The sequence below is a fragment of the Blennius ocellaris genome (assembly GCF_963422515.1).
Source record: "Blennius ocellaris genome assembly, chromosome: 7".
In the NCBI taxonomy this organism is placed as follows: domain Eukaryota; kingdom Metazoa; phylum Chordata; class Actinopteri; order Blenniiformes; family Blenniidae; genus Blennius; species Blennius ocellaris.
The window spans coordinates 4,100,635-4,126,155 of NC_137656.1; the positions used below are offsets into that span (position 1 = coordinate 4,100,635).

The 25,521-nt window shown below is 41.1% G+C and overlaps 1 protein-coding gene across 4 annotated transcripts in view; it reads right to left on the reverse strand.

The window, feature by feature from the left end:
* LOC308132145 (uncharacterized protein) overlaps positions 1 to 25,521 on the reverse strand; it is a 52,453-nt gene that overhangs the window by 4,092 nt on the left and 22,840 nt on the right. For 3 of the 4 annotated variants that reach the window (XM_080499132.1, XM_080499130.1, XM_080499133.1), the window contains 54 exons: positions 25,256 to 25,375; positions 22,663 to 22,701; positions 22,532 to 22,585; positions 22,371 to 22,424; positions 21,369 to 21,476; positions 21,234 to 21,287; positions 19,469 to 19,522; positions 18,547 to 18,591; positions 17,468 to 17,521; positions 17,338 to 17,382; positions 16,019 to 16,072; positions 15,859 to 15,903; positions 15,714 to 15,767; positions 15,568 to 15,612; positions 15,440 to 15,493; positions 14,565 to 14,609; positions 14,258 to 14,311; positions 13,817 to 13,924; positions 13,538 to 13,591; positions 13,351 to 13,404; positions 13,186 to 13,230; positions 12,619 to 12,672; positions 12,423 to 12,467; positions 11,583 to 11,636; positions 11,441 to 11,494; positions 11,231 to 11,284; positions 11,065 to 11,118; positions 10,374 to 10,427; positions 10,241 to 10,285; positions 10,115 to 10,159; positions 9,029 to 9,136; positions 8,855 to 8,908; positions 8,593 to 8,646; positions 8,301 to 8,354; positions 7,992 to 8,099; positions 7,674 to 7,727; positions 7,464 to 7,571; positions 6,445 to 6,498; positions 5,423 to 5,476; positions 5,032 to 5,085; positions 4,762 to 4,815; positions 4,035 to 4,142; positions 3,870 to 3,923; positions 3,607 to 3,660; positions 3,029 to 3,082; positions 2,417 to 2,470; positions 1,564 to 1,617; positions 1,415 to 1,468; positions 1,266 to 1,319; positions 761 to 814; positions 633 to 686; positions 440 to 493; positions 299 to 316; positions 162 to 215 (listed from right to left, as the gene is read on the reverse strand). In XM_080499132.1, the coding sequence (XP_080355258.1) occupies positions 162 to 215; positions 299 to 316; positions 440 to 493; positions 633 to 686; positions 761 to 814; positions 1,266 to 1,319; positions 1,415 to 1,468; positions 1,564 to 1,617; positions 2,417 to 2,470; positions 3,029 to 3,082; positions 3,607 to 3,660; positions 3,870 to 3,923; positions 4,035 to 4,142; positions 4,762 to 4,815; positions 5,032 to 5,085; positions 5,423 to 5,476; positions 6,445 to 6,498; positions 7,464 to 7,571; positions 7,674 to 7,727; positions 7,992 to 8,099; positions 8,301 to 8,354; positions 8,593 to 8,646; positions 8,855 to 8,908; positions 9,029 to 9,136; positions 10,115 to 10,159; positions 10,241 to 10,285; positions 10,374 to 10,427; positions 11,065 to 11,118; positions 11,231 to 11,284; positions 11,441 to 11,494; positions 11,583 to 11,636; positions 12,423 to 12,467; positions 12,619 to 12,672; positions 13,186 to 13,230; positions 13,351 to 13,404; positions 13,538 to 13,591; positions 13,817 to 13,924; positions 14,258 to 14,311; positions 14,565 to 14,609; positions 15,440 to 15,493; positions 15,568 to 15,612; positions 15,714 to 15,767; positions 15,859 to 15,903; positions 16,019 to 16,072; positions 17,338 to 17,382; positions 17,468 to 17,521; positions 18,547 to 18,591; positions 19,469 to 19,522; positions 21,234 to 21,287; positions 21,369 to 21,476; positions 22,371 to 22,424; positions 22,532 to 22,585; positions 22,663 to 22,701; positions 25,256 to 25,375 (3,174 nt within the window). Of the gene's footprint in view, positions 1 to 161; positions 216 to 298; positions 317 to 439; positions 494 to 632; positions 687 to 760; positions 815 to 1,265; positions 1,320 to 1,414; positions 1,469 to 1,563; positions 1,618 to 2,416; positions 2,471 to 3,028; positions 3,083 to 3,606; positions 3,661 to 3,869; positions 3,924 to 4,034; positions 4,143 to 4,761; positions 4,816 to 5,031; positions 5,086 to 5,422; positions 5,477 to 6,444; positions 6,499 to 7,463; positions 7,572 to 7,673; positions 7,728 to 7,991; positions 8,100 to 8,300; positions 8,355 to 8,592; positions 8,647 to 8,854; positions 8,909 to 9,020; positions 9,137 to 10,114; positions 10,160 to 10,240; positions 10,286 to 10,373; positions 10,428 to 11,064; positions 11,119 to 11,230; positions 11,285 to 11,440; positions 11,495 to 11,582; positions 11,637 to 12,422; positions 12,468 to 12,618; positions 12,673 to 13,185; positions 13,231 to 13,350; positions 13,405 to 13,537; positions 13,592 to 13,816; positions 13,925 to 14,257; positions 14,312 to 14,564; positions 14,610 to 15,439; positions 15,494 to 15,567; positions 15,613 to 15,713; positions 15,768 to 15,858; positions 15,904 to 16,018; positions 16,073 to 17,337; positions 17,383 to 17,467; positions 17,522 to 18,546; positions 18,592 to 19,468; positions 19,523 to 21,233; positions 21,288 to 21,368; positions 21,477 to 22,370; positions 22,425 to 22,531; positions 22,586 to 22,662; positions 22,702 to 25,255; positions 25,376 to 25,521 lie in introns of all 4 variants that reach the window. The other variant, XM_080499131.1, reaches the window with a different exon arrangement.

A 25,521-nucleotide genomic window follows, 5' to 3' on the forward strand; every position in this document is an offset into this window, starting at 1 on the left:
TAAATAAATAAGGAACAGTGTGAGGTCGTTATTACTAGCTATCGTTGTCATTAATTCATAAATCTTTCTTTAACCTTTCTAATTGACGTAATTTCAGATAATCCAGATTATAAGAGCATCTCCCTCCTATAGGACACTATACAGGTGGGTTTGACACTCACAGGCGGGCCTTTCTTCCCATGTGTGCCGGGCGATCCTGTAAAACCTTTCAGACCCTGAGGAGCATAAATACAACAAATTCAAATTTGGGATCAACTTCTTCCAGAAGATAATCTGTAATAAATGTGGAGTTACTCACCTTCTGTCCAAACAAACCCTGAAAACACAAAAAGCAGTTGATGACAGTTTGATAAGCCGCCCTTCACATGCATCAGAGCTTCACTATCCGCCATCGTTATATTGACGTGTGAGAAATACAGGAAGTAGTGAGGAAACTCACAGGCAGGCCGGGAAGGCCGGGATTCCCTCGTCTGCCAGGTGGACCGATGTCCCCCTGAGGACAGAGAGGAGGACAATCTGTTTCACTCAACAGTTTGAAATTTACTGGATCGGAGTCGGCGTGACGGTCGAGGTTCAGACCAGCGGACGGAGCTTCAAGTTACAAACGCCTGGATTCCGCTGCGTTTCCTTACCTGATCTCCCTTCGACCCGGCTCCTCCGGGCATCCCGGGGGTTCCCTGCTTCCCCTGAAACATCACGGGAGCGTTTCAGCGCTAGCAAGACGCTTTACACAGAATAATGTGAGGATCCATCCACTGACCTTCAGCCCGTCTCCTCCGGGAGGTCCAGGGGGTCCCGCGAAACCAGATTCACCCTGCAGAGGGGGGGAAATTGGTTTAACAATGTGTATAGAAATAACGTATGCATGTATTTTTATGTAGGTAAATAAATATTTTTAAGCAATAAATAGAAATCTATTTATATAATGAATTAAATCAAATAAATTAATAATAAATAACATTTAAAAAACACCTTTGTATTTTCACATATAATCAAATATAGATAAAAATACAGAAATATTCAACAAGAAAATACAACAGTCTTTATATAAAGGCATATGTAAAGATAAAAAAAAAATTTATAGGATGAATGTGTAACAATATAAAACATAGCAAATGCATATAAATGATTAAAATAAATTGATAATTTAAAGAAATATGGAAATAAATAAATATTTCAGCAAATTAAAATGTCCTATAGAAAAGGCCAAATGCACTCAATGCAAATTATAGGAATTATTATATTTGCATTAAACAACGGCCTACCTTCGGCCCAAGTGACCCCACTTCACCTTTCTTTCCCCGGGTGCCGGTGTCGCCCTTTAGGGGCAAAACGAGACAAAACAACACACTTTTTACAGAAATAAATCACAGACACAGATCAACATTCAGACGGAGTTGATACAACCACTCACGTAAGCACCGTGTTGCCCCGGAGGACCGGACGGACCTGGAGGTCCCTTCTGACCCTGCAAGACCAGGAAGTGAAATCATGTGGAAAAACTGGAGTCAAAACTAAAAAAAAAAAAAAAAAAATAATAATAATTTCTTCCTCATGACTCACCTTTTCTCCAGCCTTTCCTCTCTTCCCTCTTTGTCCAGTTTTGCCTTTTTTGCCCTTTAAAAAGACACAGAAGTGTCATTAGATAATGTTTCTGGTGACTCTCAGGTCTGGTGCTTTAAATAAACTTTTTAATAGTTTGTGGCAATTTTGTTGGACCTCCAGTCTGTCTACTGAACAGTTGTACTGTAGTAGAGTTCTGTTGTAAAAGAGTGACATCTACTGGTCCCAGTTGGTATATACCAGCAGACTTTGATACACAAGTCACATGAACAGCGAAACTACTGAAAAATGTGTGACTGATAGTCTAGGAAATACGGTAAAATGTTGATCAAGTTGTTCTAGCAACTATTCTGAAGCAACCACTGTATTTCTCAGACTAAAAGACACATCTGTCAAAAAAAAAAACGCGTTATTAAGAGGAAAAACGCATGTGTGCCAACCATCTGGGCTGAAGTCTGTCGGTGTCGCACTGCTGGTGTCCAACTCGCCAATGATTGTGTCAGTCAAATTTTAAATCGGGTTTAGCTTACGCTAAATCGCTGTACGAGCCCCGCAGCTCGTCAACATGTCGGAGGTCGGAATTACGTGATGCCCCTGAACACATCACTCAAAGCGTGATGTCACCCGGACACAAACTTTCTCTTTTATGAAAGAAACAGTTTCAGCCGAATGTGGTTCTGAAAACATTGGAAGCGGGAAATAAAGCTGTGCAGTTAAAAAAAAAAAAAAAAAAAAAGTTCAAACGCCGCTTCACACAAGTGAGGGGGCGTGGCCTGCGAGTTCCACAACTTCTTCTTGGAATACGAACTCTCCTGCTGAAAAAGCCTTTCTTTTAGTGTCGGAGACGTCTCACCTTCTTCCCGACTCGTCCGTCCTTCCCCTCACGCCCACCACGGCCGTCGTCCCCCTGAAATTCAGTAAATGGATTTATGTCGTCATGGGAACTAGTTTACAACACATAACGTCGTTATTCACAATTATTTCCCAGACTCCGTTTTATTATTTGTTTAAGTGTTCATATAATTAATCCTTACTTTATCATTCACTGATTTATTCATTTATCAATTTATTTATAAAAACATTTTATGATCATAAAATCTATAATTTTTTATTTAATTATTTATATAATTTTAAATGCAAACCTGTGTTAATTTTTTCATAAATGTTTATTTAAAGTTTATCAGAAATGTATTCCTAGAATTTAACGCAAGCAAAGATGCACAATAATCTTAATCATTCACATAAATATAAAAAGTATAGGAAGCATTTTTTTCTTTGTTTCAAAAATTAAATACAGTAAGAATTCTAACCTTCGTAATTTGTCATTGGTGAAAATGCTGACTTTTGAATACTTTCCTTTTCACTAATTAAATAAAACACAGTTTTACTGCAATGTCTTTAATAGATGGAAGACGTGATGGCTTAATGAGAAAATTAAATTTTTTTAAAAACATGTTTATCTCACCTTATCACCTCTGAGTCCGTCTCTTCCCTTTGGTCCAGCGCCACCTTTAGGCCCCTACAGGAAAGATTGAGATTAAATAAAATATTAACTACAGCTGGAGAACAACTGGAGAAGATTATTCTTCTTCAGTTCATAAGTTGTAAAAATCAAACACAGTATCTCAAAACATAAGAATATGTGGTAATCTAGAATATTTTGCCTTTTTCTAGCTGGAGGTTAAAATAATCACAATTAAAGAATTCTTAAGATGTTCACACTTGGAAATAGTTTATACAACACGAGTGTATTATTTACTGACAAAACTTTTCCACACATATTCTTATTTCTCTGTATGCGACAGTCCTCAATAGTCTCATAATACAAGTATCACCTTTATATTTCTTTGAAATTTGTAGAAACTGTTTTAATGAGGTTAAAAATATGAGTTTCATGTCACACATTGCATTTCCACTATTTAAATCAATGCTTATGACACATTTCAGGACTAAAGGTACAATTTTGGTTACATATTTAGTTGTGATGGTTAAAGTTAGTTTGTGTATGTGTGTGTGTGTGTGTGTGTGTGTGTGTCCTCTGACCTGAAGTCCTGGAGGACCAGCAGGACCTGGAATTCCCGGCTCTCCATCGATATCCTTCAGAGGAAATTCAGATTAAAAAAAAAAAAAATTATTATCGTGAGTGACTGTTAGTCATGGTGTTGCACATGATAATGACTTTTTTTTTCTATTCATTGTTTTCAGCTTCAGTCCAGACCTCAGAACCACTGACAAACACAGATCTCAATTTCAAACCACTTGAGGATGGATCCAGGAAGACAAAACATCATAGTAGTTCTGGTTACCTCAAGACCTGGTAATCCTGGAGCCCCTTGATCTCCTGGAAGACCATCAGGACCCTGTAAAGAGAGAGGTGGACCATTACCATCCATCCATTAATCCAGCTGAGAGGAACCACGACATCCAAAGCTCAGCGTCAGTAAATTCTCCCTCAGAGTCGTGTTTCTCACCGCCTCTCCAGGTTCTCCTTTCGGCCCGGGCTCTCCTCTGATCCCCTCGGGTCCAGGAAAACCCTTCAGGCCAGGAGCTCCAGGTCTTCCTGCGACTCCTGCAGACCCCTGGAGAACATTCACCAAAGTGTCGTCGTTTTAAAATCCTCATTGTTGAGAAGACACTGCAGGTTAATTATACACTGCACCGCACAATTTACAAATACAGAAAATAAGAACTTCAACATCCAGCCAGGGACAACCAGTATTTATTTTACTGCAATATTACACCATAAAAAAAAAAAAAATTTTCTTTGTCTGCATTTTCACATCCATTTTTGTTTTATTATTGAACAAAATGTAACTGTAATACAGCCTCCCGCCACTAGTCGGCACTACAGAGCATCAAGCAGTTGTCATCCTCAGCTTTTAAAATCTGATTTAGTTGTTGAAGATTGTGTATAAAAACTTCTCATACACACAATTTACTTCGGGCACAATGTTTAAAATGTAAATTGTGCTTCATTTTGTTTACCGTTTTGAGCATGTTCCTTTTTATTAAACTACATTTAATTAAAGATTTTAAGTCAGCAGAAAAGTTAACATTATTTCATATAAATACAATAACAAGGTTTCTACTAAAACATGGATAATATCATGAATCAAAAGTCACATTTCTTGTGAAACTTGTGTGAGGTTGTTCTAACACTGAAAAGAGATAAATGTGGTTTCGACTTGTGATACTGACCACTGGTCCGTTGTTCCCCACGTCCCCTTTCACACCGGGACGTCCTGCGACTCCCTGCAGGAGGAAACCATCCAGAGCGAACAACGATATTTAATATTCAAATTTTCTTATGTTAATACGATGTGGAGCAGCCGAGATGAATCAATGCTCCCATGTGAGATGGAAAAAAAAAAAAAAAAAAAAGTCTGTGATCTTAAATAATCTGCGTTCCTTCCTGGAAAATCTAATTATTTGGTATAATTCACATCGGCGAGCAGCAGTGTTTATTACCTTTGGACCTCTGGTTCCTCCGTCGCCAGATAAACCAGCAGGACCTTTTTCTCCCTGTACAAGAGGAGGAGGAGGGTTATATTTCAAATAACTCCATCACCACTCACACATACTGTATTTTCTAGACTATAAGTCAAGCATGTTTAACTTGTTTGGCTGCTTATGTGACTTTTATATCAAAATGTCGAGGTTCATACCATCTGTGGCCACTCGGTGTCACTGTATAGTAGAAATATGCTACGCTAACGCAGAAAAACTCCACTGCGACTGGATTTGACTGTCAAAATGATACAAATCCTCAGTGGAAAGAGAAGGAGGACTGATCCCTACGACTTTAGCTGTGAAGCCAACCCACTCTACCCACTGGACCACATGTACAACAAGAGTGTACCTTCATCCCTGGTTCTCCGTCAGGACCGGAAACTCCGGAAACGCCCTGAAAACCCTGAAAAAGGAAACAATTACTATATTCAGAGGAGTTAGTGTTAAACATCAGCAGGTATTCAACACTTTTGATTAATGCTGTCGAACAATTAATATGTTTAATCAAATTTATCACAAGGTTGCTGTGGATTAATTTCGATTAATCACGATTAAACAGGGTCAATTTTCATCTCTGAATTGCGTTTGATGAATTGCATGCAAGGAAGGGGAAAATTGATGGATCCTGTTGACCGTACATTTCAGTCTGCACTGCAGATGGGTTAAGTGTGGTAAAAAAAAAAAAAAAAAAATTTTTAATTAATCTTTTTTTCATTTGTGAATACAACGTACACACAAACAATATACAATATGTACAATTTCCCAGCCTTCTTCTTTTTTTTAAGTGCAGTAAAATTTTAAATCAGATTAATCATGACGATGGATTAATCGGCATTAACGCGTTAATTTTGACACCCTACTTTTTATCACACCGCCTCCAGTTTAGACTCAATGACCTTCAGTCAATCTGGAGCTACATTTCCTCGAAGAACTTTTCTTTATTTTATTATGTTTACCTTTCACTTCTACTTTTTCAAGTGATACAAAAGACACAAATATTTATCTTTCTGGTGAAAACACCAGTACATACAAATACATTTTTGAGTATTTATTGACTATCTTCAATCAGCCTCAACTCTGTGTCCATACCTGAACGACTCCATTGAGACGAAGTGGTTCATGATACAATTTTGTAAATCGAAACTCAAAACATTTCATCCCATATCTGATGTTCATTTTACATCTGTTTCATTGTCTTTTAACTTATTATTTTTCCTTGATCAGTGCGCCTGGAATTTATTATCGAGCCTGCTGTGATCACATGTGCATGATCATAATTTGCATTACTTTTCAGAATCCAAACAATCCGTAGTATTTTTTTCTTTTTAAAAAAAATATTCATACGAAGTTCTCAAAAACGAATAAACATACCCGTAGTCCTCGTAAACCTGATGGTCCGACCACCCCCACCAGGCCGCTTTGACCCTGCAAATGAAACAAATAAATAAACAAATAAAAATGGTCATGAGAACAATGAGATACAATAAAAACTAAATCGTAAAAAGGCAGATGAAATTAGTCGTTGGTTTTCAAAATGTGAGGCGAGCCTCGTCTTCAGGAGAACAAAAAAAAATAAATCTGTGGGTCAAGAACGTCTTTTTCCATGCAATGAAGGTCCAGTTTTGGTCACAGCCGACGCTCGGAAACGGTGAGTGTTTCTCGACTCACCATATACTAAACTACTGCTTGTAGCCCGAACCATCGCAGAGACAACCATACTCACAAACTGGAAATCAAAAAATATCAGTATACATCAATGGAAAAATCTGCTGTCTGACTATATTATTACGGAATCTCAGTCAACACTGCCTGAGTTTATGACAATAGAACCCCGATTCCAAAATAAACTCATTCAATTGCTACAAAATGGAGAATTTCACTTTTTCTTCTCTTTTGCTCCTTTCTATGTTACTATACAAACTATTTCCTTTCTCCTCTGTTTCCTCCATAAACATAACCAAGTCACACTTAGTATTTCATATACAAGCACACACACATTATGTAAATAGTATTTGAGGTAGCACTTGTTTGTATTACTTTTGTATATAGAATGTATTGTTCATTTTTAGACATCTTTGGAATTGTTTATCATTTTGTATTGTTTATCTGCACTACCTTAAATAAATTTAACATTTAAAAAAAAAAAAGGATAATAAATAAAGTGACTCAGCATAAAAAAATAAAATGTAGAAGAAGCAAAAAAAAAAAAGAAAAAAAAAAAAGAAACGGTGAGTGTCACATTGCATCCTATCACACCACAGGTCTGCTGAACGTGACGAATTTGTGTGCACAAATCAAGTTACGAGTCAAACATCTGGTCCAATGGGTTTTTTACCAAGAAGGAAAAAAAAAAATTAAAAAAAATTAAAAATCAATGGAGGCCCATGTACCATCAAGCCTGGGAAACCCTTCTCTCCTTTGGACCCCCTCGGCCCTCGGGTGCCTGGGACCGCTGGGAGCCCCACGAATCCCAAACCGCCACGACTCCCTACCGCTCCCTGGGAACCGTGGGAAAAGCAACGGAAATGTATCTTTAGGTGTTGGTGAACGCTTTGAATTCCTCAAGACGGAGTATTTGCGGCTCTGTCGATTGAAGTGACCTTTGCTCCTTTTGGCCCGAGATCCCCGGGAACACCAGGTTCTCCAACTTCCCCCTGCAGAAAGAGTCAGAGTCAATGGAGGAAAAAAAATGTGTGTCGCTGACTGGCCAAATGGCTCCGTCTTTGTGGAGGGTTTAACCATTTCTGGCGTTTTCAAAAATTCTCTCTCTATTAAAATAAACCAAAAAGAATTCCCCAATGCAGCTTCTAATGTTTCCATGGAGATTTTTGAGTGACTCAACACATCATAAATATCAACGTAGTTGCAGGTTCCTGGATAAAAAAAAAAAAAAATGGAAGAATGACAGTACATCTAACCTCTTTGCCCCTCTGCCCAGGCTCACCCTGCAGCCCTCGGGAGCCCGGAGGTCCTGGCTCTCCCGTCAGTCCGAGGGGCCCTGGAAGTCCCCGGGAGCCCGGAGAGCCCTGTTTGTTTGTTTGTTTGTTTTCAAAAAGAGACACTCATTGATCATCTATTGATGAAATAAGATTGGTTTTAAATGTTGCATTTTGTTACAGACGTATTTGTTTAACATTGAAGCCCAACATTTATTTTGAAACCACACCCATAAAAAACAATTCGATGTATGTTGTGAAAAAATTGTTTTTTTTTTAAATCTCACGGACCTGGTCCCCCTTTTTCCCAGGACTTCCTTCTTGACCAGCTTTTCCTGGAAGACCCTGAAAAGACCTTCATGTTCACTCATTACATTATGTATTATAAAATAAATAAATAAATGAATAAATAAAAAAAGGTCACGCTGACTAAAGGTAGTACATCAAAAAAGCATTGATTAAAAACGTTGTCAGTGATGTGTAAAAAACGAGCACAGAGTAATAAACAACATCCTCTAGGAGCCACTAAAACGATTCTAAGTTCGTCTGATCACATCTGGATTATCTCAGGAACAAAACCGACCTGCTGCCCGTTCAGACCTGGAGCTCCAGCATCGCCCGCGGAACCCGGAAGTCCCTGAAAATTACATAAATTTTTTAAACAGGATCAATGATGTTGAGAATCCAGATAATAGAGAGCATAATAGAGCATCTTCCTCCCACTAACTTCATTATTTTCCATTACATTTATTTTTTTATTCGTATTTTTTCAAGCAAAGCTTCAGAGAGCAAGACTGAATGTCAGACGTTACAAATCGTAGGACGTAGAACGAGAGTCAAGTCACCTGTTGGCCTTTCTCTGCAGCCAGCCCCGCCGGTCCCACCGGCCCCACCGGACCCTGGAGAGCAGAGAGGGAACGGCGTTGGGAGCGCCGGAGGCAGATCGGGAGCGTCGCCTCCAGCAGCATTTCAACAGTGACAGCAAATAAGACATGAAGGTTTCAAAAGTACCCACTCACTGGAAACCCTCGTGGTCCGGCAGAGCCCGGAGGACCCGGAGGCCCCTGACTGCCATGTGGACCGGGTCTTCCCAGGCCACCGAGCGGCCCCGGTAGGCCTGCAGCGCCCTGAGAGGAAAAAGGAATCCGGGTGAAAAAAATGGTGTTTTATATAAGAAAATCACATGAAATCATAAATATTTAGCATTTTGTATTGACCAATAAACATGATTCATGGCCCTTGTTCAAAAAGACAATGGTGTTTGGCACTTTGGATGTCTGTCAGACTCGACGTGTGAAACATCTCTCACGTAAACCTCAAATCATCTCATAAAAAACAACAACAAAAAAAAAAAACACAAATAAAAGCCGTTGTGGGGCCGTCCGTTAGCACAGTGTTTTTCAACCACTGTGCCGCGGCACACTGGTGTTTCTGTGAGATATAGTCAGGTGTGCCGTGGGAAATTATCCAATTTCACATTTTTTTCTAATAAACATTTGCTCTCACAGCCGACAACGGCAGTGTGTTGCAGAGCAATCATGTATAAATACTCTTCGCCAATAGATGGCAGCACAGCACTTTGAGACAAGACGTTAGGGTGTGCCGGTGAAATCGAAACTGACAGGCGTCAGTCTCGTTAATCACCACCACCTGCAGCTGCTCCCATCTTGTATCAAAGTACTGTGTCAGTGACGGTGATGGAGAAGTTTTTGAAAAGGGAGGATTTGAACATCCGAACTCGACATGTTGGTGTTTGTCTGTCTTCTATTCCTACCAGGATCTCAACTCTGTGTTCATCCAATCAGGTCCAGGTTTCACACTGAGTGAGTAAAAATTAAAAAAAAGAAATTGGGAAGTACTTTTTTTCTGTATTTATTTGATTCCTGTTGATAAAACTTTGACGAGAATGACTTTATATTGTTAATATAGGCTACAATTTTCACATTTTCAGGTGGTGGTGTGCCTCGAGATTTTTACAAAGAAAAAGAGTGTGCCTTGGCTCAAAAAAGGTTGAAAAACACTGCGTTAGCAGCAAGATGATGCTTGGATGTGGTTTTTGATACGAGAAGGTTATCCGAGCAATGGAAGGAGGGGGTCCCACTCACCGGTGGTCCACGTACGCCTTTGGGCCCCGGCTCTCCCTGACGGCCCTGAGACCAGGAGAGGAGAAACGGCTCAGCTCGGCTTTATCGCAACAATATTTACGTGTTTGGGTGTTTTCATCTTCTCACCTGAGGTCCTGGGGGGCCCCGTTCACCAGCCGGGCCCTTCACACCCTGAGAAAACACTGTTTTAATACTTGTGTGTGTGTGTGTGTGTGTGTGTGTGGTGTGTGTGTGTACTCTAAGCCCCACAAACACTCACAGGGGGTCCGGGCTTCCCGCGGGCTCCAGCAGAACCTCTGACACCAGCGTCTCCCTGCACAGCACAAAACAGTTCACATGAACATTTACATTTTTTTCATTTATAACTTTAATAAACCACCTGTGCAGGATATGCACGCGTTTGCTGTGTCTCATTCTACTTGCTCCCTGATGTTTCCTGTTTTCTGGATGGACACTAAATGGCTGGATACGTTTACTAGACATCAGTACTTGATTACAGTTACTTCTTTGAATTTAACAAAAAAAAGACTTCTAAGATCTTGCGATTCATAATAGAGCTTACAGAAAGTTAAGTGAAAACAGTTTGTGGTCACACCCATTGTTGGACCTACTTCAGTAGTTTGATCAAATCGGAACAACTTACTTGCTTTGGATAATGCTAATGCTAACAGTCGACTCGCAAGTACAGCGAGAGAAACAGCAGCTCTCTTTTTGTTTCGTATAAAAAACACTGTCCCCCTGAAAAGATTCCCTTCTACAAATTTGAACCATCAAAAAGAATCAAGAGGTTGTAGAGATGTCGATAAACCTCTTGGGCTCGCCAGCTCGTCACAGCCCCACGTAGCCAGCTAATGCTAACGCTAACGCTGCTTCTAACGGGAAAACTTCCAGGAGGACTGGGTTAGCCCGGGATTAATGGAAACTGATCATGTTCTGCTCAACGATCTTACCCTCTGCCCCATGTGGCCGGGTCTCCCGATCAGACCCACCGCTCCAGAGTAACCCTGAGGAAGAGGTTTTTTTTTTTTTTTTAAATCCATGCTAATCACACGTCTCATCTAAATAGATTATTGGATTATTATTATTGAAAACAAAAAATCGATAGCGGTCACTTACATACATGCCCACCGAGCCCTGAGGTCCTGGCGAGCCTGGTTTTCCTGTAAAGCCCTGAAGGAACGCATCAACATCAGAACAAAACAAAGACGGAGAAAAAAAAGTTTCCTCACGTCTCTGAACATCGTCTTGGGATGTTACCTTGCTCGTACGGCGTGACGGTTCGTACTACCGAATAAACTGTATAATCGTACTTGGGGATGTGCTCACCTTCGCCCCCGCTGATCCAGGGACCCCGTTCTGTCCCGGCTTTCCTGGAGGACCCTGTTAATGTCACACGTGACTGATTTCACCAGCTTTCCTATTCAAAGCGGCATCAGCGTTTTGGGGTTAAGGATGCAGATTAACTTACCGGTGATCCGGCAGGACCGACCCGTCCACGATCGCCCAACACACCCGGGAATCCCTTCATCCGGGCAGAAAGCAGAAGGATACTTTAAAAACGGAAAAATCTGAAGGGCAGAACTGAAACAACATTATTATTAATGCTCGCTATAACAAGTTGAAACATATTATTTAGTTAAACTTGTAAAAGGTTGATCATTTAGAGCAGGGGTGTCAAACTCATTTTAGTCGAGGGGCCACATCAACCTTATCTGACCTCTGGAGGGCCGAACAAGTCAAACAGAACATATTAAACTGCAGATCTGGACAAATGTCAAAGTCTTTCCTGCTTTTGATCCTGTTGTAACTGCAAGAATTTGCCAGTCTATTCTGAAATATACATATTAAAGGAAATCAGATATTATATTTGCAAAAAAAAAACAAAACCCCTCAGTCACCTGTCTCTAGATATCATATTTTAATTCAGGATTAAAACAATTTGTCATCATCTGGAAATTTTTTTGACTTTACGTGTCTAAAGTATCATTTCACATAAGTTGGACTCATTGTTTTATTGTGAAAGGTGTTGCGTTATGTGACCTCCACAGATGCATTAATGTCGGGGGTCAAATTCTGACCAAGGGTGGTTTTGAATGTCATTTTTGCCAATCTAGTGTTTTTAGATCAGCCCCTGTCACTTTTCATATTTATACTTAAAAAAAAAAAATCACATGGCGGGCCGGATTAGATCCTCTGGCGGGCCGCTTCTGGCCCCCGGGCCGCATGTGTGACACCCCTGGTTTAGAGCATCTGAAGGCTGAGGAGTTTTGAAACTTGTGGGTGTTTTTTTTAACAAGAACCAACTCACTCTGTCTCCTTTAGCTCCAGATGATCCCACAGAACCAGTAATGCCCTGCAGGGGAAGACGGGACATCAATGAATGGGTCACAGTGTGAAAACCGAAAATGTAAAGATTTCATTAAAGCAACAAATGCAGGGGGAAAAAAAAAAAAAAAAAACCACAAACAACAGAATCATATGAGATGAAGTTATAAAATGGGAACCTGTGTACCAGGCTTTCCTTCTGGTCCCTCAACCCCAACTCGGCCTCTAAAACCCTGTGAAAAGACACAGAATGACTGATATCACATCAGATTAACTTCTCCACTGGTCAGATTGTAAATTTGTTTGGTACTTTTTATGCAAGAATAAAATAAATAATACCCAGAAGAATTCCTCACCACCACTCCATATAAGCACAAAAAAGAAATATAAAGAGCTGATAAAATGGGCACCAGGAGAGAAGCTAAAGACTATAAACCCATCATGTCATAGTAAATAAATACAATACAGAACACAGAACATTTAAGTAAGATTAACAGAAAAAGTTAAATAAAACAAAAAGCTGAACGAAATATTAAAAAAAGAAAACATTAATTCAATTTAAAAACACAAAGGTTATATAATATTCTAAAAAAACAAATAAAATATTTACAAGCCTGACATATTTGCTGGTTGAAGCTGTTTCACTTCTCTACAGGGTCTATATGAGTGTTAAATCCCGTTCATTCCAGCTTCCTTCACTTTCTACAGCTTCTTGTGTCCCAGGAAGCCGTCGATGAGGTTCTTACCGGCGTGCCAGGGAGACCGTACAGGCCCGGGACTCCGGTGCGACCCTGTGAAGCGTTGAATACAAAACAAAAGTTGTTTTCCAAACAGAAAATGATTGGGGAAAAAAAAAATAAAAAATCATGTAATGCTGATAAATGTGAGTTTCCTAAATGTGAGGTGGTTACCCTTGTTCCTTTGGGGCCCATGTTCCCGTTTGGTCCTGTTATGCCTCTGCTGCCCTGGAACATGAATAAAAACAGAGGATTTAATCATTAAAAGCTTGATTCACTTTTTAATTATGGTTATAAAAAAAATAAAAAGTGGGAAAATGTGTTTTACGTTGATCAGGCTGTAAAACAAAAAGCCTCTGACCTTTGACCCTTGTCTCCCAGCTGTCCCCTGGAGACCATCCTCACCGTTTTCACCCTGAAGAGACGCAAGCAGGAGGAAACGGCACGTTTATAGGAGATAAAATCATCATACATTATCAAGTATTTACATCTGGAAGTGCCACTGCCACTTAAAGAATCACTTCCATTTCACTCTGACCTTTGACCTTTAATTAGCACTTGATCGACATTCAAATAAAAATGACTTGGAAATTCAAAACCAAATTTGCTTGAGACTCATGCCACACTCAAACCTCTGTACCTCTTTTCCCAGAGGTCCAGGTTGACCTCTTGACCCCGGAGGGCCTGAGAGGCCCCGCTCGCCCCTCTCCCCCTGAGGACCCGGGATCCCTGCTGCCCCCGGTGGACCCTGAAGGGACAGCAAGTTTGGAGGTTGGGAGATTTATTAATGCGACTGTGTCAAGTCCACTAAAAACTGAACTTTTTCAAACTGCTCCAAAGGTGGAACTTTTTGAAAACACTACAACACTGTTTCCATGGAAAAGGGAGGAAACAAAACTACAAACTACGTTGTTTTTAGTTTTTCCCGCCATTTCCATGGAAACAAACGTTTAAAAACAAAAAGGCAAAACCTTTCTGAAAAGACAACACAAAAACAATTTTGAAAAAACAGACTGCATTAAAGTTTAATCTATAATCGGACTCGTTTTATTATTTATTCCCACTGACGTGTTTCACTTACTTTGTCTCCTTTGGGTCCAGCCTCTCCTCTGTCTCCATTGTGTCCTCTGATGCCCTGGACATGAAAGACCAGACTCTTTTAAAACCAGTCCTGCGTCTTCCCAAATCCAACGACCAGACATGAGATCATGTGTTTTGGTTTTTGTCCATTATAACTCCCAAGACGTTTCACTGCACAAAACCATCACTATTGCAACAACACATTTTCAGTCGGGTAAAATTAACCTGTGGATGTTTCGTTAACATGGCGTTTGTTAAATCTGACACATGAAGAAAAAGCCTCAATGCAAACATTAAATGGTTCTTACGGTTCCACCTGGAAATCCTTTTGGTCCTGAACCTCCAGAAATCCCCTGAAAATAAAACAAAGAGCAGAAAAGTATTGACGTTATCACCGAGTCAAAAACACACGATGCTTTAAGGAGCAGAAGTTATTCAAGATAAAGATTCAAGACCTCCTTTACTGAACAAACCCTCTCATCCATCGTTACCAGTCTTGGTATGATTGTGAACTCCTGCCAGATCTTCAACAACCACATCAAACATCTTCCCTCCAACTATAAAACACCTGAAAGCTCCGTCCTTCTCGTCATCATTCCTGATACTGAGAGATTCATCTACACCTTTGTCTCCTCTAGGCTTGGCTGCTGCAAAGCCTCCGTCACCAGGACCCCAAAGAGCTTCTCACACAAGAAACACCGGCCACCTAAGGTCTTAACACACCAACGTGACCCACGATTCCACAATAGAGCATCCTCCAGAAACCATCACTGCCAAAAACCAAATAAACAAGTTCCTTCACAGTCAAAGTTCTTCCACAACCCAACAAACCAACTAAATCACCCAACAACCAAACAATCAAGCAAACGAGCCTGAGGTGGACCAGCTTTGTATCCCAGCAGACGTCCACCAGTCCGGCTGTGATTGAGGGGCATCAGTAGGGGAGCAACGTGGTTCAAAGCCCTGAAAGGATTCATCCTTCTGCATTCTGAAGCCTCAAAGTTCTATCAGTACAGGAATGCAGCGGGTGTCGAACTGTTTCAAGTTTCCATCGCTGCGATAACAATCCAGGTCCTTCCCAGCTTTTGATTTTCGGTCTGAAGCGGCAACGCCAACTTCAAACCGTCAGCAACGCGCCGATGAGGGTCGGCGGCACAGAAAACAATGACTTCACAGAACGTACCGCGGCTCCTTCGATGCCAGCTGAGCCTCTTCTTCCAATCGGTCCTGTTTCACCCTGTCGGGCAGAACAAAGACGTCAGTGTCGCGCTGAGATTCATTAAATGCGCAGATGATTGCATTGAAACATACCGGGTCTCCCTTTGGACCAGGTGGGCCGTCGGCGCCTGGATGACCCTGGCAAAAGAAAGCAGCCACCAGAGGATCATGGGTAACGGTGCCGAACAATTCAGGCTTTATGATAGCGTGTGATGGGGCGTTAGCGTCACTGAGCGTACCTGGATCCCTCCAGGTCCAGGTGGGCCCGCCTCGCCAGCTAAACCCCACGGTCCCTGAGAGATGAGAACAAATAATCACACCGACGCTCCCGTGGTTTGTCCTCATGACGGGTTCAGGGGTGAGCTAGAAAACAGGCGGACGTACCGCGGGGCCCTTTCGACCTCTTGGACCGGTGGGGCCTTGATCCCCCTTGTCAACAAATCAACAAATGAAATTAATCCTTCGTACACAATGAGTCAGACTTTGTTGTTGTGCCATTGACTCAAACGGAAATGATTCGGAGGATCTGAAGCGCCGGACAAACCTCTGAGCCGTTCACCCCAGGTGGTCCGATTCCACCCGTGGCCCCTGGTGCACCCTGGGAAATTCACACTGAACGTTAGTAGTTCATGTGTGTGAGACAACACTTATTGTCATCCCCTCACCCTCACTAAGTTGGATTTAAAGTTCTAAAAGACGGTCGAGGGATCGACTGCCATGGTACAGTGGAGTAGCGGTTCGAACTTTCACCCAACTGGAACCTCGGTTTGATTCCAGATTGAGCCACATCCTCGTAGAACAGGGCTCTTCTTCTGTCCCACAACTTGAAATACAAACCACATGCTTGATTATTACCATATTGTCTGGACAATAAGTTTAGTTTAAATGAGTTTTTTGTTGGTGATGTACCAGCATTCTATGGTCATACAGTGACATCTAGTGGCAACAGGTGGTACGTCATACTGTATATATATATTTATCTTTAAGTCACATAGCCATACAAACAACTGAAAAAACATATAGTCCAGACAATACAGTAAGTTTTTCCCAAAGTTAACAACTGTTTTGTTGTGCTGTAAAACGTTTGGCTGAAAGAAAGTACCAACTTATTTGTTAGTTTATTTATTCTGTTCAATTAGATATTTAAGAATTTAATAAAAAAAAAGATCTGTGCCGGGTGTTTTGTATTGCTACATTTAAGACAAAAGAACACATTTCGAGAAATAAACATGTATTTTTTTTGTGCTACTCAAAAACTGATATGGATGAATTTGAGATATTTAAACTTGTTTTTATCTTCTTCGGGGAAAATATAGATATGAAATAATAAGATTATGACATTCAAAGACCAGGCCTGTCAAAGAATTTGTGATTGTAGCTTTATTTTTTTTCATTGGTTGCAAAGATTGGATATTTTGAGCTCCTGTTAAGAGTTGAGGTAATAATAAATATCATAATATGATATATAAACTCAACAGTATACAATACAGTGGGGGAACACTGCAGGGTCTCAACTTTCTGAAGTAAAAAGCTCAGTTTTTTTGGAAGGAGACACATTTTATTTTTATGCACAATGAGCCTGAATTCATGTCTGCATCATTTGGAACGACTTTATATGAGGTTTTGAGTTGATGTTCATCACCAGGAGGAAAGTTCTGGAGTTGAACCGGCCTTTCCTTGTGGGGTTTGAGATTTCTTCACTATGCAAATGCATACAAGTAAAATGTGTCACATTTACTGATTCCACTTATACCAAAACTCTTTGATCTTTTCAGTACTGAGGAAACGGACCAAATGAAAGGCAACTTCATGCTGTGAAAACAAAACCGTGTGCGTTGGAGACAGATGGGTAGAGACACTCACCAGAGGTCCTGGCGATCCCGTCCTCCCGTCATGTCCACTATCTCCCTGATTAAAACAAGACGGAAACAATTTACCAGGAAAAAAAAACCCCCATTCAGATTATAATAATTTACCTGGTAGATAGAAGTACCTGTGGTCCTGGAAGTCCAGGGACCCCCTGCTGGCCCTTCCTACCCAGAAGACCCTGAGAGGCACAGAGAGCGTTGAGGAAAACACATTTATCAGTTATTCACAAGTATGACGCACAATATGGACCAAACCTGCCATAATTCTTGTTATTTTAAATGTCATAAAGTCAATTACTTCATAAGGTTTTGCTAATCATTTGATAAGTTACTTCATATAATAGACATTGAGTTCAAAATGTAATTTTTTCAGCCAATAACGTAAGAACACGTGAATATTTTTTTGAAAAGGAACTATATAGATAATATTCATAATTATGATCCATCAGCTGCACTGTCTATCAATCATGTTAATTCATATGGTATTCATTTTGTGGCCTCATTCACAAGGAACTCTTTGGTTTGATTCAATGAAGATAAAAATTAGTAGTTATCAAGACCATCTATTGCTGTTGGACCGGATCTGAACATACATGCATTAATGCATGTATTTTGTCTCAATATCAAAGTGATAAAGAATTTGTGGTTTGACATGCAGCTTATTTAAAAATATTTAGAATGAAAAAGTGAAAAGAAAGTTAATTTACCAAGCAGAAACTTTTACCTTGAAATTGGGAATTTTAATGTTTGCTGTTTGAGATAAATCAATAAACTCTGGATGAAACTGTTCAAACAATAAAGTATCAATAATTATAGATATTTAATGAAGTGACACAGAGAACATTGACAGCTGAAGGGAATTCTCTCAGAACACATTTGGGCAACAGATTGAAATAATTGTGGCCACCAGAGCAACTTGGTAAACACTATTGCGCTTAAGTAGCAGTTAGATTCCCTTTCAAAGAGCCGTCTGCATGTTGGTAGTTTATCTCAGCCGTTGTCATTAGTTTATAAATCTATTTCTTTTATTCTATTTCATTTTATAGAGCATCTTCCTATTAGACTATTAAAAAGGGAACGCAAAAGTTACTTAAAGTAATTATTGACCTTTTCGTTGAACTTAGTACGAGTAATGTGAGGATTTAAGTTTTGTTGTCAACTCAAAAACAACTTTAAGACGTGTGGAGGATTGTGTGATTCTTACCGGAAGGCCAACAGGTCCACGTTCTCCTGGTTCCCCTTTGAATCCCTGCAGGAGCAAACGCAGAATTATTATTATTATTAAATCTCTTTGGGATGCAAAATAAATTATGCGTGAGTGGGGAAACTTCTGGAAAAGACTGCTGGGAAAAACTGACATTTATGAAGGAAGTGGACATTCATACTTTGAAATGGAAGAGCTGAGAAAACCTTCATCCGGGGACGAGAGCGGAGCTCAAACTACGATCGATCGATAGATAATTACTTTATTCATCCCAGAAGGGAAATTGTTTTGTTGCAGCAATCTGGTACATACGAATATTATAAAATACGATAGAATAGAAATAAAGTAAAAAATAAAAAATATAAAAATATCTGGGTATAATACATAAAGTAAAACACAGAACGGAACATGGGCACTTAGAAATTAGCACGAGATAAAAGCAAGATAAATAAATAGTAAGGTGCAGTGGCAGAGCCATTAGAAGTAGGCATTATATAATAATAATAACAATAATACAGATAACAATGTGTAATAGTGTATAATACTCGTGTATAGTACTACTAATAATGGTAGCAATGATATAACAATACAATATGGTAGCAATAAAATAACAATAACAATATATATATATCAGTAATAATAATAACACTAATAATAATACCAATAGTAATACCATCAACCAAATGTCTCCATTGAAAAACATCTTTTATTCTATTTCCTTATTGTAAAATGTCCAAAATGGCCAATTAAATCTCATCTGATTGCAACATTGATTGGCAATACTTTAATTTGAAACTCCACAGGGCAGTTGGAGGTGTAGTACTCCTTCCTGACCACTGGAGGGTGATACGGTCAAACCTCAGTGGTGACGTTCACACGGAGGAATATGAATATTTCCCGCTCATCTTTTCTTCACACCGACCTTTTCCCCGGCTCGGCCTCGGTCTCCGCTCGGCCCCGGCCCGCCGGTGAAGCCCTGCGACGGAACACAAACACTCAGATCTCCTCACAGCGGCATCTTTCTTTACTTCCATTCAGCCTGCAGCCCGCCGAGGAAGAAGTGGCTCGCGGCTTCTTCGCCGGGATGCAAATGTTGGCAACCGACCGAGTGGTGAGACCACAGAGCGCAGGAGTGTGAGGGAGGGAGAGAGAGAGAGAGAGAGAGAGAGAGAGAGAGATTCCTGAGGCAGCATCGGGCCCAAGAAGACTTTTTAATGTAAAACCAAGGAGATGCTCGAGCGAGCAAAACGCAGGGTGACGGTTAATTTGAAGGACGGAGATAATTCTGAGCGTATTTGTAACATTCCAATCACAGACGATTGATTTTCACTCAAAAGGAATATGAACGAATGTTTCACGTTCCAAAATTTGCAATATTTAGTCTCAAGGTTTCTTCTTTTTTTTTTTTTTAAGTTGATTTTAATATAAAAGCCAGTAAATTCTGCAGTAAAAATTAAAATAAACAAACCCTACACAATTATAATGAGCCAAGTCGCTAGGCCCGGTTTACACGACAATGTTTTAAGAGAAAATGTATAATCTTTGTGTTTTTTGGTTTTGTGTTTACACAGCAACTTTGTTTACATGGAAACAGCAGAAACGCTAAAAACGGTGTACTTTTAATGTTGCGCCACTAGAGGGTGGTGGTGTCCTTTGTAATGGAAGCACACGCACCCAGCAGAGAACAAAAACACTATCAACATTAACAATTGTGAGAAGGCGGACATCCGTGTGGACAGACGACCAAGTTGGATTGTTTCTATGGTGACTGTCAAAATAAAACTCCCAGGAGAATATGAACTGGGATGTCAAAATAATGTTCTTAGTGTCCATCTACTGAGCGTGTGCAGCAGAACTATTTATTTCGGCCGTGGCGCACACACGTGCAGTTGTAGCATTTCTGAAAAGTTGCATTTCAAGCGGCTCAGAGTACCGTTGCCCTGGAAACAGATTTTTAAAAACGCAATGAAAGTTTTCCATTTTCACCTGGTATAACATCGCTGTGTAAACGGGACCTTAGATAAAATATTAAAAATTACATTAAAATTCTTTGGGTAAATAACGGGGTCAAGATGTATGACCTCTAACTCAATGTACATGGAACAACCAGCAGATGGCAGTAATGCAACTTTATGTTCACAAGGAGAAGGAGAAGAAGACCTCCAACTCTTTTCAACAGTTTTTACCCACCTTTATCTTTTATTCTTATTCGTATGTTTTTATGTTCACTTGTCACACATTGAGATTAAAAAAAAAATGTAAAGTGCATTACAAATACAATGCATAATATTATTATTATTATTTGTAATTTTCTTAATTCTTATGATTAGTCTGGTGCATTTTTGGGGTTCAGTGTTGCTAATATAAATTTATGTTAAGATAAATCCAGGTGTGTATTGTGGAAGCTGCTCCTGAATGAGAAAACAGGCTTTTATTAATGGTTTCTAATTGTTGTGTGACTGTTATTCTTGTGATTTGTGTCTCCACAGCTTATTTTTTTTAATTTGTCAGAATCCTTTCACCAAACATTCAGTTGTATTGACGTTTTAACATATTTTCAAGTTCCAGTTATTTCATTGTCAAATCTCTTGGTATTACTGGCGGGTCTAATTTGACCATAGTGTATATATGATATATGAGGATGTGTTTGATGTCGTTTTATCCGGTGGGCTCCTCCTCTCGCTCACCTCGTCTCCGTCCTCCCCTGGTGCAGCTCCGTCTCCTTTAAATCCCCGGACGCCCTGACAGGACAACACACAGTCACCAAACTGCGCCGGCTTCTCGCCGTAACCATGAAACCTCTGCTGGCTGGAGCTCCTCACCTTGGGCCCCAGTGGACCGGGAGGCCCCCGATGACCATCCACCCCGGGGCTGCCGTCCCTGCCGCTCCGCCCGGCCCTGCCGAGGACGCCCTTCGGCCCGGGGTGGCCCTGACATGAGAAAGACCAGAGCTCAGGAGGGCAATTGCACAAACTGGCCACAAGGTGGTCTAAAAAAAAAAGTGTACAAATTATGGCAATTTTTTTTTAATTGACAGCAACTTCATTTTCTGCAGTTCATGTTTGTGAAAACATGAACTGCAGAAATCTAGAAGAAATGTTCAGGTTGTACTTTATGTTTTGTAAAAAAGTACAGTAAGATAAAATAATAGATAAGATCATCTTTTAATAATCTCAGACAGAGAAATGTATAGAAAAATTTATGAAATTGACAGAAATATTTATGAAAAATACAGAAAAATTTAATACATTAAATCAATTAATACAATATGAATTAATTTAAAGAAAAATAAATGAAAAAATTATGAGACTCGACAAATATATATATTTTTTTTCACCAAATAAAAATATATATTTTTTCCACCAAAAACAATGGAAATATCGTTTGCAATATGGAGCAGCTTCACGTCTGATCATTTTAGTGGTTCAGGAAGAGACATTGAAAAACTGTTCGATTTTGGGAGTTTGTTGTCACGACAACAGTGCTCATGAAAACGTAACTAAAAAAGAAAAATGGCTTCCAACTTCCGTCTCCATGGAAACGGGGGTGGGGGGGGGGGACGCCGATGCGGCCTTGCATGCCAATTGCATCTTTGTCAGCGTTTCTTCCGTTTCCGTGGGAACAGACACCATTTTAACACAAAACTTTTCTGAAACAAACACAAAAACGATGCGTTTTCACTTGAAACGTCGTCGTGTGAACGGGACCTTGGTCCAGTCGAGACCAAACGAGGCCGAGGCGACAGGAGTGGCGCCCCCTGCAGGGCTCTAATGACCACACGGATACAAAAGTAGCAGATTAGTGTGGAGTCTCGGATCAGTTACCGTGTCCCCCCTCGGTCCTGGTCTGCCTCGGTTCCCCGGGTCTCCAGGAGAACCCTCGATCAGAAAGAAAGACAAAGTCTCATCCTGGGCCGTAGAAAGAAGTGATGTAGAATGACAGTGTGTGTGTGTGTGTGTGAATACGACGAGGAGGTTTTACTCACGGGAGGTCCGGCTCTGCCCAGTTCCCCCTCGGGTCCAGGCGGTCCGGGCATCACCTGACGAACAAGGGAAACAGGAATCAGGTAAACGTCTCCGAGCCGCTGCCCTCATGTGGCGGAGCAGGAGAACTCACCGGCCAGCCCACTCTCAGCAGGTGGTAGAAGGTCGACCTCTGAGGAAAAAAAAAAGAACATGTGGACCACAAGTAAGTAAGACGCCTTCTTCTAGTTCTGCCTTCGATTACTTAGATTTTACTTCTATTTTCTACATTTTCTGAGATTGTGCTCAAGGTTTCTCATGTTCTTCATTACCGTATATTCTGGACTGGAAGTCATAACACTCAAAAAATGTGTCACAAGTTATACAAGTCTCGATGGTTTAGATGTAGATGTTGATAATCCAGGTCCGGCACCTTCTGTTCTGGATTTTGTTCCGTTGTGCTTTCAGTCCACGATGAGCTTTGGGAGTTTTTCTATAGCAGTATTTTATTGTTCTACAGTGACATCTAGTGGTTCCAGATAGTATGTACATTTCTATTTTCATATGCGAGCCACTTCTTATCAATACAAGTCACATGACCAGCCAAACTACAGGAAACGTTGTGAATCATAGTTTGGGAAATGTGGTGAAAATACGACTATTGACTTGGCAAAGTTGCATCTTTGTTTTCTTTCTGCTTTTCTCCCATTTTTCTCCTTCTGATAGACGTTTTAGATTTTTTTGACGCCGTTTCTTGACGGTACGCGCTGATTTAGTTCCAAGTTGCTTCTCCATATTTGAGCAGCCAAAACAATTACAAAAGTCTGAGTTAATAGTGGAGATCACAGAGTCCCGCTGCCGTGTCGTCCTGCGGCGAGAGACTGGAGCCCGAGGACTCGCGAGTGAAGCGACGAGGTGTTGAGAGAGCAGCGGGACTCTCAGCACAGAGCTCCACACACTGCTGCGCCGCACCACCCACCTCCGCCGCAGCAGGTCATATTTGTCTTGGCGGCACGCTGGTGGACCGCGGCCAAACCCTGTCAAGGCGAGGGTGAGGCGGGTCCCGGACCTCCCTTAAGCCTCGCCGCGGCTCCGCCGGCGCCGTCAGAGCCTCCAGTGTGCTCCCGAGACGGCGGCAACACTGAGGCCTTTCACGGCCAGCCCGAGCCCCGCCGGCTCGGCCGCTCCGCAGCGCCCGGCCCCAAGGCACGAGGTCTGGACCGGCTCCAGTTACGACGCTTGGCAGGTCCTCCGCCTCTCATTTCTGAGCCGAGAGCACAGAGGGCCGCCGGGGGCCGGAGCCTCGGCCACCGAAAGGCACTGTCAACACGCCACCAGAGGATTACTCAGCCCTGCCTGGGAATAGAAGCCCGTTTTCTCCGCATGTGATCTTCTATTTTAAAAAGATCCCCCGGCGTGTGACTCACGGCTTTCATGGGAAAACCGACGCGAGTCCCATCCGATTCCCATGTTTTCATACTCACACAGGATTGAACCCTTTTACCGACAACGTCGCTGCTCAGTCATAGATCCTTTACGACACGTACGACATTCAGGAAGCGGAAGGAAACGGAGAAATGCAGCTTTTTGCATATAAAGTCATTACGTCAAACTGATTTGAGTTCAGCTGCCACATGCAGCCCAATTTGAACTTGAGTGGGCTGGTCCAGTAAAGTCAATGACTCTCAGAGAGTTTGGAGAGTGAAATTGAGGTGTCAATAAATAAATAAATTCTCAGTGTTGCGTTGTGTCGCAAAAAAAAAGAAAAAGAAAAGATGTTTTGTTTGACATTTTAACAATTTGCCAGGTAGTCCAGCCGGCTTTGAGCCTCCTGTGGATGGGTAACATTACGTAGTAGCTTCCAATAACCTCAACCAGGTTCACATGCAACGTCAAACAAAGAATCGGCGCAGAGAGCTGAGGTTGACTTTCTCACTCACTGCACATTTTCGACAGACCTAAATAAGTAGAGGCCTATGAATCTGGAATAACTCGGGTTCATTATCAAAGAAATCAATTCCAAGTCATGGGGACTTGCTTGTATATTGTTCAGAATGCAAATTTGCAAACTTCAGAGATTTCTCTTTCAGTTCCTGCATCATTGTCAAGGACGTTAAATCCCAAAATAGTCAGAAATACGCCTGCATGCTCTCAGATTCAGTTGCTTTGACGCAAAGGAGAACATGCACACTTTCATCTTTTCATAACTTTTGTTCAGTCCCGTTGCAGTGATGTGTTCTCCTTCCGCAGCTGTATGCAAAGTTTGAAGGATCACAATGATATAAATGTCAAACACATATCATTATAGATCTGAATGAACGGTTCATTAGGAAAAGTCACATTAGAGTCTAAACCTACAGCAGCAAACCTCAGAAAAGGTTCAGGATCACTTGAGCCAGCTTAAATTACGCCACATTTAAATAGGATGATAAAAAAAACATTTGAAGATATTAGAAATCAAAAACTGAAGCTGTATAATTGTTCTTTTTTTCAAAAATGTGAATTCTAATAACTGACCTATGAGCCACTGTCACTGTGAATTAGTGTCACCATGTCGGTTTGTACAAGTTGCACTGAACTGCTCCCATTTTGAAACTTCTCCAGACACCAACAAGTGTTTTTTTTTCCCATGTGGGAGCTGCTGTGGTTTTCAGACAGGGTGGCATTAGCAGTCCGGAATAGACAACGTGTGGTGGGGACGCTGCTCTGACACGACCCGCGGAGCTGGATCGGAGGTTCAGACTCACCCTGAAGTCCGCCCAGTCCGCTTCAGAGTTCCTCCACAGGTAGAGGTTGGGAAGTCCGGGAGGTCCCGGAGGACCTGGGTCCCCTGTCCGGCCGTCCAGGCCTGGAGGACCTGGAGAACCCTGCACAACACGGGGGTGTTGGAAGGTGAAACGCATGAGAGCGGAAAACATGAAGGGACGTCTTTGGACCAAGTTCTGCGCATGTCTTTTTAAACCTCCTGTTTAGGTCAATCAGATTCCCTAAATTAATGTTCGGAGAAACTTTT